At 42.6% G+C, this 12,412-nt stretch overlaps 1 protein-coding gene across 3 annotated transcripts in view; it reads left to right on the forward strand.

Annotated features, from left to right (window-relative positions):
* Positions 1 to 11,375: 11,375 nt before the first annotated feature.
* Positions 11,376 to 12,412, forward strand: part of pde4ba (phosphodiesterase 4B, cAMP-specific a) — a 73,059-nt gene continuing 72,022 nt past the window's right edge. For all 3 annotated transcript variants that reach the window (XM_071524063.1, XM_071524065.1, XM_071524064.1), the window contains exon 1: positions 11,376 to 12,168. In XM_071524063.1, coding sequence (XP_071380164.1) covers positions 12,041 to 12,168 — 128 coding nt within the window. In that variant the 5' untranslated portion in view covers positions 11,376 to 12,040. The remainder of the gene's footprint in view (positions 12,169 to 12,412) is intronic.

Below are 12,412 nucleotides of genomic sequence, written 5' to 3' on the forward strand. Positions count from 1 at the left end.
CCAGATAGTTTATATGTTGTTGTGTTGGCCGATGCAAATATATATCATGGTTACTGGGGGCCGGGGGATCAAAGATCATCCATGAAATGTGACCTGTGCGTGGTCCAGCAGACCTGAACTGAGGCAGGGACCAGAGAGAGGGACAGCGTCAATTTCAGCAGGAGAGGGACAGGCAGAGAGGTGACACATGGCTGCAGACGCTCGGAGAAAACAGCCATGGAACACATGCTTTGAGGAACACTGGATTGGAGATTTTTTTTTTTTACAATCAAAATTTTACTGATTGTAGTGTTCTACTCTACCAGTGGACCGGGCTTTCATTGCAAGGACTTGGAAAGGTTTTGGCAACACTGCAAGTATCCTTAGGGACCACTCTTCAAAAATAACGGATTCTTTTTCATCTTGCTGCAACCCACCTTTCGGTCCCAGCCTATTCACTGAAAACTACTCATCTACAGTACCGGACACTTGATTGTAACGAACATGGAGCATGATTTTCTGTCGCCTGTTTGAGCTGCCAGCTGCTACTCTGTTGAAACGGAGTTGCGGTGCAGTTGTCAAGTGACCCGCTGCTCAAAATCCGATCCCAGTGAATTCCCCAAACTGTCCTGTGACAGCTCGAAGGTGGAATTCCACCATGTGACGCCTGTGCGCTCACCGCTTAGTAATACCAGTCGCAGGCGTTCATCGGCTTTCATGTCAATGAATCAAATCAAGTAAGGTAGTGTGTTCTGAAACTTAAAATAAACGAAGGAAACAAATTCATCTGTGATTCCGAGGGTAACCAAGACGATGATGACGACATCATCGAACCTGGAACTTCCCATGAGCCCTTTCTGCTACCGCCGTCACTCCTGGGTTTGGTATGTGTAGATAATAAAGGAAGAGCGTGAAACACAGCCAGCTGTGTTACAGTTGCTCTTCACAATGTGTGTGTGTGTGTGTTTGTTATATACACCATATTGCCTGTGCTGATAAATAACGTTGTGTGTGTGCCTCTGTGTGCACATACATGTGTGTATAATTGTTGCTTATTGTGTAAGGATGTCTGTGTCAGTTCTCATTAGACTCAGTCCTTTGTAGTAGAAGCTCACTGGCATAGTCTGCAAGTGTAGATCGCTGCTGGAAATTGCTGATAACACTTTTAGAGGCAAGAAAATCACCTCAGTGCATAGGAAGCGGACCATGGTGTGAAAATTACCCTTTCTCTTTCTTTGCTCTCTCTCTCTCTCTCTCTCTCTCTCTCTCTCTCTCTCTCTCTCTCTCTCTCTCACTTACATAAACACCTCCAGAAAAACATGCTGTCGCCACAGCCCACTTATGTCAATACACTGTATATCTCTCCTTTAATCATATACTAGTCTATACTTCTCTATACAGTGCCAAACTACTCTTGTGGATCTGTTAAAAATAACACATTCATTTTTAAAAGCCTTCCGTTTGCACTTACTCTGGATACAAGCATCAGCTAGGTGCCTAAAAGCTACATGTAAACGTAAATGACTTTCTGCTTAAATTCAAGTCCAAGTGAAATGTGAGATTACAGGCTTCCATCCAACCTTTTCTCTCAGGGGATCCAGATGGGAACCCAGACTGTTTTTTTGCGGGATGTTGTAAAGGCATCATCTAACACAATTAATTCTTATTTTTTTAGATAATTAACCCTAAACCTAACCTGAAGCACTAGTAGTATTATTATAACTGTAATACTGATTAAATGCCTCATCTTACATTTCATAGACATGGCATTGCTATGACAGTATGACATAAAATTTTGCATTTTTGCATCAAAAACCGACAGTTGGTTGTCCAGAATAATGTTAGGACCAATTTTATTCTTACTGTCGACCCTGACTGTGTCGACCTCATCTGAAAAAGTACAGCTCTTGTCTATGGGTTCTGTTAAACTGAAGTTGTTATGCTGTTAACAGTCTCTCATTCATTCTCCCCAGTGTATAATCCTAGAGTGAACTAGGGACTTGTTTTGAACCAGTTTGTGGATTACAGTGTGATACAGTCCTACGACCTGACAGAAGGAGATGCAGTAGATAAAAGAGGTGCTGGCCTGGGTTTGGTTTTGGAAGTAGAAGGGAAAGAGAGAGCGAGCGAGAGAGAGATAAAACTTGGCTTATGTGGGCCTTGTTATCTGATTCCTTGTTCTTATGTCAGGATCAAGACTTCTAACCCCAAACACGGGTCGTCTACTGTGTTCTTAGCCTTAAATATCCTCTAAACACCCCCCAACACACACACACACACCACGCACACACACACACACACACATACACACACACACAGTCATTCATTGGACTAATTGAAATAATGGCATTGTGAAAACATACATGCATACACACACACACATACACAAGCACACACAAACACTCTCATAGGGTACAGTATAAAATGGCTTGTGTGTTTGATTATGCAGCAGTGACGTGCGTCCCGGATTTCCTTTGCAGTGTATAGTAGCCCTAAATTATTGAGTTTGGCCAGTGAGGAAGTGAAGCGGATCCTTTGTGGAAGTGAATGGTGTTTTTATTTTATCTGAGCAGGACCAGCTGCCACATGTACAGACAAAAAGGATACATACATTGTACCTTTGTACCTTTTGTCATTTGGGCTGTACCTCATTGTTACTGGGGCAGGAGCGTATCAAGTCTAGCTATCATACCTTAAAAATAACATATTTATACCCCCTCTGCTGAAAAAGGTGCACATGTGTTTCCTGCAAATTGTTATTTGCAACTTTTTCTGTTGAAAAGCTACATGCTAGAACTTTAAGTCAGTTGTTTCCCAAAGTTGGGTCTGGGGACCACCAGGGGTTTCAGGGGTCCCAAGCAAAATGAGGAATAGATTAATTTTTATATTAGATCAGGTAGTTAATTGCATTCACCTGTCATCCCAGGTTTAAACCAGTCCCTGATTAGACAGCTAGAATTAAAACTACTTGGCAGAATAGAAAACCAGTAGTAGCAAGAGGACCCAATTTGCCCTAGAGTTTGGCATAATGAGCGAATGGCAGTGTTTCCCAGTCCAGTCCTCAAGCACCCCCTGTCCTGCAAGCTTTTGTTCCAGTTCTACTCCTGCGCTCCTGATCCAATTAAGGGCTTAATGCTGATTGGTTGAGCAGCAGAAACAGATCTACCTGAATAGGAAGTGTTGAAAGTATGTAGTTCTTAACTGATCAGGTGTGCAAGAGGAAAGATGAAACAAAAACCTACAGGACAAGGGGTGCTTTGGGACTGGGTTGGGAAACACTGTTCTGAAGGATAACTGTTTTCATTATAGATTTCCCTCCTTGTTACTCTCATCATCCCACCTACAGTATAGACTACTATGTAATGGCTTTATGTCATCTGTACTGCTTAGCACTCAGTCTAAGGTGCAGAGTTTTCTGAGCGTGTTCCTGGTTAACACAGCGTGAACGCTGCTTACGTCAGGTAGGGCACAGCACTGGCACTGAGAGGAGCGCTACTCTGCGATCAGAGGATTAGGTTAGTCACAGGGGAACTGACTGCAGTGGCCTCTTTTTCAGAGAGGGAAAGAGAGAGGGGCATTAGACTAACAGACAGAGAGAGAGAGAGTGTGTGAAAGCTAAGTTGTGGCGAGACCAAAAAGAGAGACACGCATTCATCTTAATTTCTCTCTCTTTATCTGATAATCGGAGCTGGCAGCTACTGTATAAGGGCTTCTTGTCTCTTTTCTGACCTCATCTGTCTCTTCCCTCTTTCCTACCTGCCCCCCCTTCTCACCATCCCTCCTTCATTCACTTTTCCCTCCTCATCATCCTCCTCTCATCCTCCCCCTTCCCATCCCTGTCCCCCCCTCCATCATTCCTCTCCTCTCCCACCCCCTTCTCTTCTCTCCTCTCCTCTCCTCCTCACATCCAAAGCACATCTGTCACATCGAGTGGAGGCCGTCGAAAGCTTGGAGTGACGTGTCAAGTGCAGCGATTGAATGAATGAAGTGTTCAAAAGTGTGTTTGTTCATGCAAAAGTCGCACAAGTGCTCTGTGCGTATTTTGCATTTGTATGTGTGTGTGTGTGTGTGTGTGTGTGTGTGTGTCTGTCACTCCCTGTTCACTGGTCAAAAGGGGAGGTTTCCCCAGCAACCCGGTATGATAATTGCCTCACCTGTGCTGTAGAAGTGAACACACACGCACATGCACATGTACACATATGTCCTGTGTGGTAAAGAGCAGTTCAAGGGTTAACCTTGGAAATGAAGACACACACACTCACACACACATCCACACCATATCAGGGTCACTTCATCGCCTGTGCTGATGTCACTGTCACCGAGGCTATGGAAGTGACGTGAAGACAAAGATGAAAGGCTGGATCTCCCCCCGCCGAGCCACAAACAATGGCTGTCTGTCTGTCAGTGCAGCACGGCCCCCAGGCCATGTTCAAGGACAATATTCATGCAAGAGCACCGCAGTCTGTTTATACAAGCAAGGTTGTTGAAGAAAGTAGTCCACAGCATGCTGTTTTTTGCCTCGGAAAGAGAGGATTGGCACAGTTGTCTTCAGCTCTATTTGTTTCATAAAGGAAATGTTATGGTAGAGACAGGATAAAGTGGAAAGATAGGAGTGAGTGGGGATGACATGTATCACACGTCATGAGCTGCACTCGAACCCACAATGTCATAATTTACGTGGTATGAAGCTCAGCCTGCCAAGCTACTGTACCAGGAATCCCCAGACATTTTTTTTCCTGGCAGCAAGTTTTCAAATAATGGTCCATCTGACTCTGTTTTCATTTGATTCTGTTTGTCGTATGTGTTTTCTGATACCCACTGTGATGCTGCTAAAATTTGAATTGCTCTCAGATATGACAACCATCTCATGCCAAAAAGGTTTTCAGTATTTGGATTTTGAAGAAAATTGATTTCCTGTAATGAAACAGGGTGATGATTTGAGACTAATAGAAATCTGACAATGAAATGCCATGTCATTTCATTCCATTTGCACTGTTTGCACTATTTTCTCTCTTTTTGTCACCTTTATTGCTCTCTCTCTCTCTCATCACACCACACACACTTTCTCTATATCTCTTTCTTATTCTTTCCTCTCTCTCTCTCTCTCTCTCTCTCTCTCTCTCTCTCTCTCTCACTCTGTTCTGTGCCTGTGGTGTTGCTTAGCTCTCAGCCAGGCAGAGCAGCAGCCAGTGGTGCAGGGCAGATACTGGTTTTTACTTTATTCCCCCCTGTGCATAGATTTGTTTGTGGCAGCCGACGACATTATCAGACAGACCAGCCACAAATAGATTTACCAAGTTGGCACAACAACGTATTGCATTGTATACACTTAATCCTTTCCACAGACTGACTCTGCATCCCAGCCCATCACCACCTGCCACCTCCCCAAATAACCCTAATATGTGACCTTTTGAATTTTTGTTGGATATTCTTATCCCCCAGACTGTGTGGAAAACAATTTCTGTTTCCAAGAAATTGATTCCCTTCTTTTACTTTTTGTGTAGACGAATTGTGTTGTGTTAATCTTGTGTAATTGATAATGCTCTTAACAGTAAGGCTTTTGACCCAGACAATGAGAACTCATCACTCAAGTTGTAGCTTCAAAGTGTATGACAAGCTTAAAATCAAGTTTAAAATTGCATTAAGTACTTACAAAGCGAGACGTGGTGTACTCCCAATATACATTACAGACCTTTTAAACCCAATAAACCATGTAAGTTTACAAGCGGTTAATGCTACAATGTTGGTAATGATTTAGATGCTGTCTGTTCCTAATGTTGGAAAACACGTGATGACAATGCAGCAATGGGAGCTTGTATTTTCAGGTGTTATGTAAATAGAATCTTGGTGAACTGAGAATTACTTGTACTGTTACTATTGGTATTATTTCTCTATTACTCTACTACTATTACTAGTGCTTCTGTTGCTTTTGCTACTAGAACTAGTAGTACAACTAGTAGTAGGTCTACTAGCAGTCAACAATCCTGTGCAAGAAATCCTGTGCAAATATATGCAAAAATGATTGACCAAAATAATTAAAAAATGTGTTTACACTAACTGTTGGCTTGCATTCATAAAAAGGATACCATATTGAATGACGTCAGTCTACTGGTGTAGGCCTATCAGTTGCTGAGGGGGTTGGTTTACTGCTGAGGAGCTGGAGGATTTTCTGGTAGCTCACCTCCCCATACAAGGCAATGGTCATTAGGTGGGTTTGGAGGCTTTGCAGTTGCATCACAGTTCTCCTAGCAACCATAGCTGGCGCAATCATGGAGGTCCATTGGCTGTGAATTGGCTGTGTGCAAATAATGGCAAACAATATACCTGAAAAGGAATGTTGTAGTGTAGGTCAGTTCAGTAATATTATTAGTAAAGGTTAATAGATTTGTTTCCAAATTTAGGGAACTGCCATGACTTAGCCAATGTTGCAAACTTAGCAACTTTGTTCCTAGATTTAGCAAATTTCAGGCCCCCTTTTGAGGAGCCATAGCCGATTATTTGGAAGAGAGTTGGCAACAGTGGCCATATAGCCTCTTTATGTCAGTCAATACTCTAAAGCACTAAGAGTTGTAGCTTCAGAAGAGTCACATAAATTAACCTAATCAAACAGTTGGTTTTTGGCTTTGTTAGCTCACTAACTAGCCAGCAGATTATTGGCAAAGCAACCAGTGTTAGTGTTACTAGCCGCTGCTAACGCTAGCTATGAATAGATATGTTAACTAGTATGCAAATCAGATGTGTAGGCCTACAACACAGTGACAGTGAGCTGACCAGATATAGCTAGCTAACAAGCTGACATTATCTTAACATAAAATCAATCAGATTTATCATTGGGAAATGATAGTTCCCAGTCAAAAGTACAGAAATGAACCAAGTGTGTTGAATTGTGTTGAGACGGCCATGTTGTTAATTTAGAGACATCAGCTGTGGACCTCCAGTATGGCTGCCAGAGGGTGCGTTACGTCACCTGAAAGCCTCTGTCTGCCAACAGACCCGAAGCCCTCAGTCTGTAGCCCTCTGAGCATGACTCATCATATCACTGTCTGTCACTCCATGTGCCTTCAAGAGCTGTCTTTGATGTCACCTCTCTTCCACCGTTCTTCACCATTCATTCACCTTCCTTCGGTGTTTGACTTCGCTGCATTTACTTCATATTTTACACACTGTCTGCCTCCCTTTATCTGCCTCGATATTGGCAGACTTGTCTCTCTGTCTGTCTGTCTGTCTGACCTCCATCTCTTTCTTTCTGTCTCTCGCTCTCTTTTTAGAATTTATGTGTCAGTAGCTTTCAGGGATGTCTGTTGTTTGATACTGATTTAATGTGATTGTGTGTGTGTGTGTGTGTGTCTGTGTATCTGCGTGAGACAGAGAGCGAGGGAAAGTGTGTTTTCATGTCAAAGGTGATGTTTGTGCTTGTCAGGCTGTGTCAAAAACACAAGCAGCTGAGATCCTATTTGCAGACTTTCTGCTTGGTACACCTAGACAAAAGCACATGTATTGGGACACTTTGCTTAAGTTTTTTTTTTTGCTGTATCATCTGCAGTGTAATATTGATTCAAATCAGAAGGACAAGCCAGAAGAGTAGCTGTCTGCATCAGTTTGTCAGTGTTTAATTATGGGTCTGATTCTACGTGAAACCACTAAAGCAAATCAGGAGATAACAAAAACGGCCATAGTGTAGCTCTGTGTCTCCATGCTTTTCTTTTTACTCATGTTTGTACTTAATTTATAGGCTTACAGTATTTCTTAGAACAATTACAAAGTCCTTTACTATAAGACTGCAATAATTAACTGTCAATAAGACAATAAATAAAAACACCAGACATGAAAAACAGGGTTACAGTAGAATAGAACAGGCACATTGGAGGAACCAGCATCGACATTCAGTGTGCATGTTAAAATCTGAAAACTGTTTTCAGTCTAGAGGAGATTTCTGTGCTGTAATCAAGGGTGTGCAGAGGTGTACAGAGTTTCCCTCGCCTCTTTAATTGGGCTTTTAGTACCCTCCTATCATCCTGATTGGCATTGATGGGTATGGGATGATGGGTTCACAGCACACCTCACCACCTGATTATGGTTCAGGCAACTTTCTGGGTAACTACTACACAACTGCTCAGAACCAGAATCACTATCATTTTGAGCCAGTAGAAATAAAAAATTTGTCTACATCATGTAAAATGCTAGTTCTGAGAGCAATTACCATAATGCCTTTTTCATTCAGTGGCAAATTTTGCTTGCCACATACTGTTAATGTGACTTTGATTGCTCTGGTACTCCAGGCAACAATATTATGCAGTTACTTACTGCCATCTTGTGGGTGCAGACAGAATCCAGCCAGGAAGCACTATACTACTTTGTTTTTCTGAGCAATGAAACGGTGCCCTCTGTTGTTCGTAGCTGAGCACTGCCACATTCGGCTTAAACCTCAGAGTGTGTACCCATCAACCTGGGTAGCTGTCTTTGGCTGTGAAACCAAGAGGAGCCAAAAGGCTGATCTAGAATGATGTTATTTTACAGTAGGACTGTTATTTCCACATGTCCAAAGTAAGCCCTATATGTGTGAATACAGTATGTGCCGAGGCCCTGCCCAAGAGTGAATAGTTTTATTGGGTGGTTGAGGTTTCGTTCATCAACTGGTTTTACAGTAACACATACACTGTATTTAGAACAGGTGCTAACATGTGGCATTTGTTATGCCACCTGAGGCTTCACACAGGTTCATTTGTTACAATTTAAATGTGTCTTGTCATAGATATAGTTATTTCTTTCCAATGGAAAATATTGTTCACTACTGTATGTTCATTAATTCAACTGTTTCCTATTGTCAGTGGCTCTGGATAACAGTGCCAGCTAAATCCTAAACTGTCAGTGTAAATGGGTTTTTCAGAACTTCTGTCCCACCATCAACTCAAAATACAGGTCTGTCTCAGTCCAGTCAACAGACGCTGTGTGATGCTGTGTCTGACGTCACCAGATTATGGTAAGCTCACAGACCTAGAATGAATAGAGAAGCCATTTATTTCAAATGATGAAACTTGAAGGGTAATTTTGATGATAAACTTAACTGGCATCCAACCTTAAGCTATGAATATTGTGATTATAATAAGAATTTCAGTGCATGACATTCAAAAATTGGATGCGTTAAAGACTTAATTTCACTGTACATTTCATCTGTACTTGCTGAATGTTCCAACTTTCTGAGATTCATGAACTGTTCACACATGAAGCAAAGATCACTTGTAAGACAGTGTTGTCAGACGTCTAGAGCAGGCATCATCAGCATATCATATACAATTATAACACCAAGAAGTGCCCTTTCTATCTATTCTTATTCTATGGTTAACCCTCAGGGGGTCATTAATGAGGAATGCCACTGAGCCGTTGCCATTGTCACAACCAGGACACGGCCCCATGGCCACCACATCATCCACTTCTCCCTCCATTCACTCTACATTAACCATTTCTCAACATTGTGTGCATTTCATAGAAATCAAGGGAGTGAGCTGCACTGTGGGAATTCAGTGATTCAGCTCTGGCCTTGATAACCCTGCTCCACTCCTTACGTGTTGTTTATGTGTCATCCTTCTGAATCATGCGGCAAGTCAATTACAAGCGTACTTGTCTTGTCATGACCCAAGTTATTCGAAACCCCAGGTTGTCATTCAGCAGCATATCCTGTGGAATTTCATGACTTCTGTTATGAAGAGAGAAGAGTTATTCATGCGGCCAGTGTTCTCTTTCTTCTTTTTTTTTTTTTTTAAGATTTATTCATGGCATTTTATGCTTTATTTGAGAGATATAGTGAGAGAGAGACAGGAAGGTATGGGAGAGAGAGTGAGGGGAGGACATACAGCAAAGGACCTCGGGTCGGATTCGAACCTGGGTCGCTGCGGGAAGGCCTGAGCCAAATGGTACGCCCCAGACAAGCATGGTCTGAGCTTCTGATCACGGATGATTCAGGTTCATGTCGTTTGTCCTGAAGTCAGGGGAATATTAATGGTCCACAAGAACATACTGTCCTGGAAGTCAAACCAGCAACCTTTAGACTGGTGGCAATTTGATTCTTTAAAGGAGGAGGACATAACCTGCTTGCAGTTTCAAATGAAACAGAATGAAATCATCACCCTCTTTTTTTTATCTCTTTTTATCTGGGATGGTAATTGTTCGCTCCAATGCAGGTGCAAGATATGTAAATCAAATGAGCTTTGTCTTGACCCGTTGTTGCCGTGGTTACCCCACGGCACGGCCCTCAGTGACTAATGATCGGTGGCATTAGTCAAAACAAAATAGAAAAAAACACCTTTCAACTCTTTTGTTTTGGTTTCTGTTTTATGTCGTCTTTTTTTGTCGGTCTGGCTGGTATGCAAGCAGGTACAGATTAGTGACCAAGCCAGAGAGAACCAGCGGACCTACTGAGATGTTTATGTTTGCTAAACTGCTCATATGAAGTCACAACTTTCAATCTGATTTATCTACACATGCCTTACTTACATCCTACTACAAACATGATTCCCTGTCGTCTGTGGCATTTGGTTTTGAGTTGGCTGAAATACAGAAATATTTGCCGATAGCCTCTTACTGTGTAAATTCAGTACCATCAAAAGCTGGAAAACCCTTAGCATTTCAATCAGATCTGTGTCTTTTACACTGCCATACATCCAAAAGGAGACCAGATACAGTAGCAAGAAAAACGATCTTTCCTTAAAAATTCCCCTTGTCCCCCTTCTGTCATGTGTGAAAGTAACAGCACATTAGCTGTAGGCGCTGACATTTATGATAAACCTGGCATCGCAAGTGTGATGACATGCGGGCTTGCGTATCAGTATACCATACGACCTCATCAGGCACTGTGCCCCCCTGCAAGAGTGCCAGATGCCGCCTCTCTCTCACACAGACACACACTGACAGTTAAGGTAGACCAGCCTGTCAGAGTAGAAGCGAGACAAATCACATCAGTTGGCTCAGTTATCTCAGTGTGTCTGGCTCTGATCAGGTACATACAGTATGTAAAATGATGTATCTAGGAATGAGTTGGAGTTCAGCAGGTGTGCATCCGGTTGGTTTCTCTTTTGAGCAGCCATGCGTTTGGTTGGTGTGTTTGCGTACATCTTCCATAGGAGCAGAGTTAATGTCAGCAGGCTGTGTGTGACGGATGGATCGTGAATCCACTCCAGTGATTCCACTCCAGGACTTGGATGTCCCTCCTTGCTCCGCCGGGCCGCTCTGAAGGGAACAGAGCTCCACACACACATACTGTACACACACACACACACTTACGCATACACACACACCGTGGGGAGGAAGTATAGCCTGTGACGAGGAGAAGACCGCTCGGCAAAGCGAGAGAGTGGAGAGTGTGAGAGTGTGTGAAAGAGTTACGATGTGACGCATGGACCACTGCTTGTGGTGTTGTGTGTGTGTGAAGTGCGCTTGAGCGTCTGGATAAGGTGTTTGGATGCCTGTTTGCTGCTTCTAATGTGCCATTGAAGTTATGGTTGATGGATGATCTACTGTATAGATTTAACTTTTTTACTGAAGCCAAATAGGTAACAATTCTGTAAATGTATGATGGTGTCTGTGTACGTATGACGAGTATTGCCGTTGATATGAAGTAAGCGTGTGTGATGGTGTTTGTTTTACGATTCTGCATGTTTTGATGGTTTGCATTTGATATGGCTCATGTGTGTCTGTGTGTGTCGCGGCTTGCATGTGTGCATGTATGTGCATGACAGTGTGTGTTTGTATTATAATTTGCCTTTGCTATTTGTGTAACGAAGTGTGTATGACAAAAATTATGTCAGTGTGTTTGGTAATGTCAAGTGTATGAGTGATGGTGTGTGTTTGTGTATGTTTGTGTGCATGAATACTGTATGACTGATGTTGCGGTCTTGTGTCTTCTTTGTATGATCATGCTTGTTAGAGCATGTGTAGTTGTGTTGGAGCTACTGTGTGTGTGAAATGGTACGTTTTTGATAGTAATAGATTGGGTGTATTTATTTGATAGTGCCAGCTACTGTGTGTGTATGTGATGGCATGTTCTGGGTAGTGTGTGTATGAGTATATGTGTATGTGTGTGTGTGTCGGGGCGATGTACCGGCGTTCACCCTGTGCCAGAGGCAGGGTTCATTTTGACTTCAGTGAGGAAGTCATCAGGAAACTCCATGCCGCCAACCATGGCCATGCTCACAGGTCAGGATAGTAACCGCACACACACACACACACACACACACACACACACACACACACACACACACACACACACACACTGTCTTTAACACTCAAACAGAGAGATTTGTTTGATTTTGTTTTGTCCTTACAGCGCATTACATATGGTATCATCACAGTGCTTCATATATTTGTATGGAGGCTATTCAGGACAATAATGTGGACATGAAATATTAATTAATTTTTTTCTCAGCTCCTCAGTCTACTA

This window comes from Centroberyx affinis, unplaced genomic scaffold (genome assembly GCF_046629955.1).
Source record: "Centroberyx affinis isolate AG114_WGS23_722 - 3 ecotype Tasmania unplaced genomic scaffold, CSIRO-AGI_Caff_v1 ptg001140l_1, whole genome shotgun sequence".
Classification (NCBI taxonomy): domain Eukaryota; kingdom Metazoa; phylum Chordata; class Actinopteri; order Beryciformes; family Berycidae; genus Centroberyx; species Centroberyx affinis.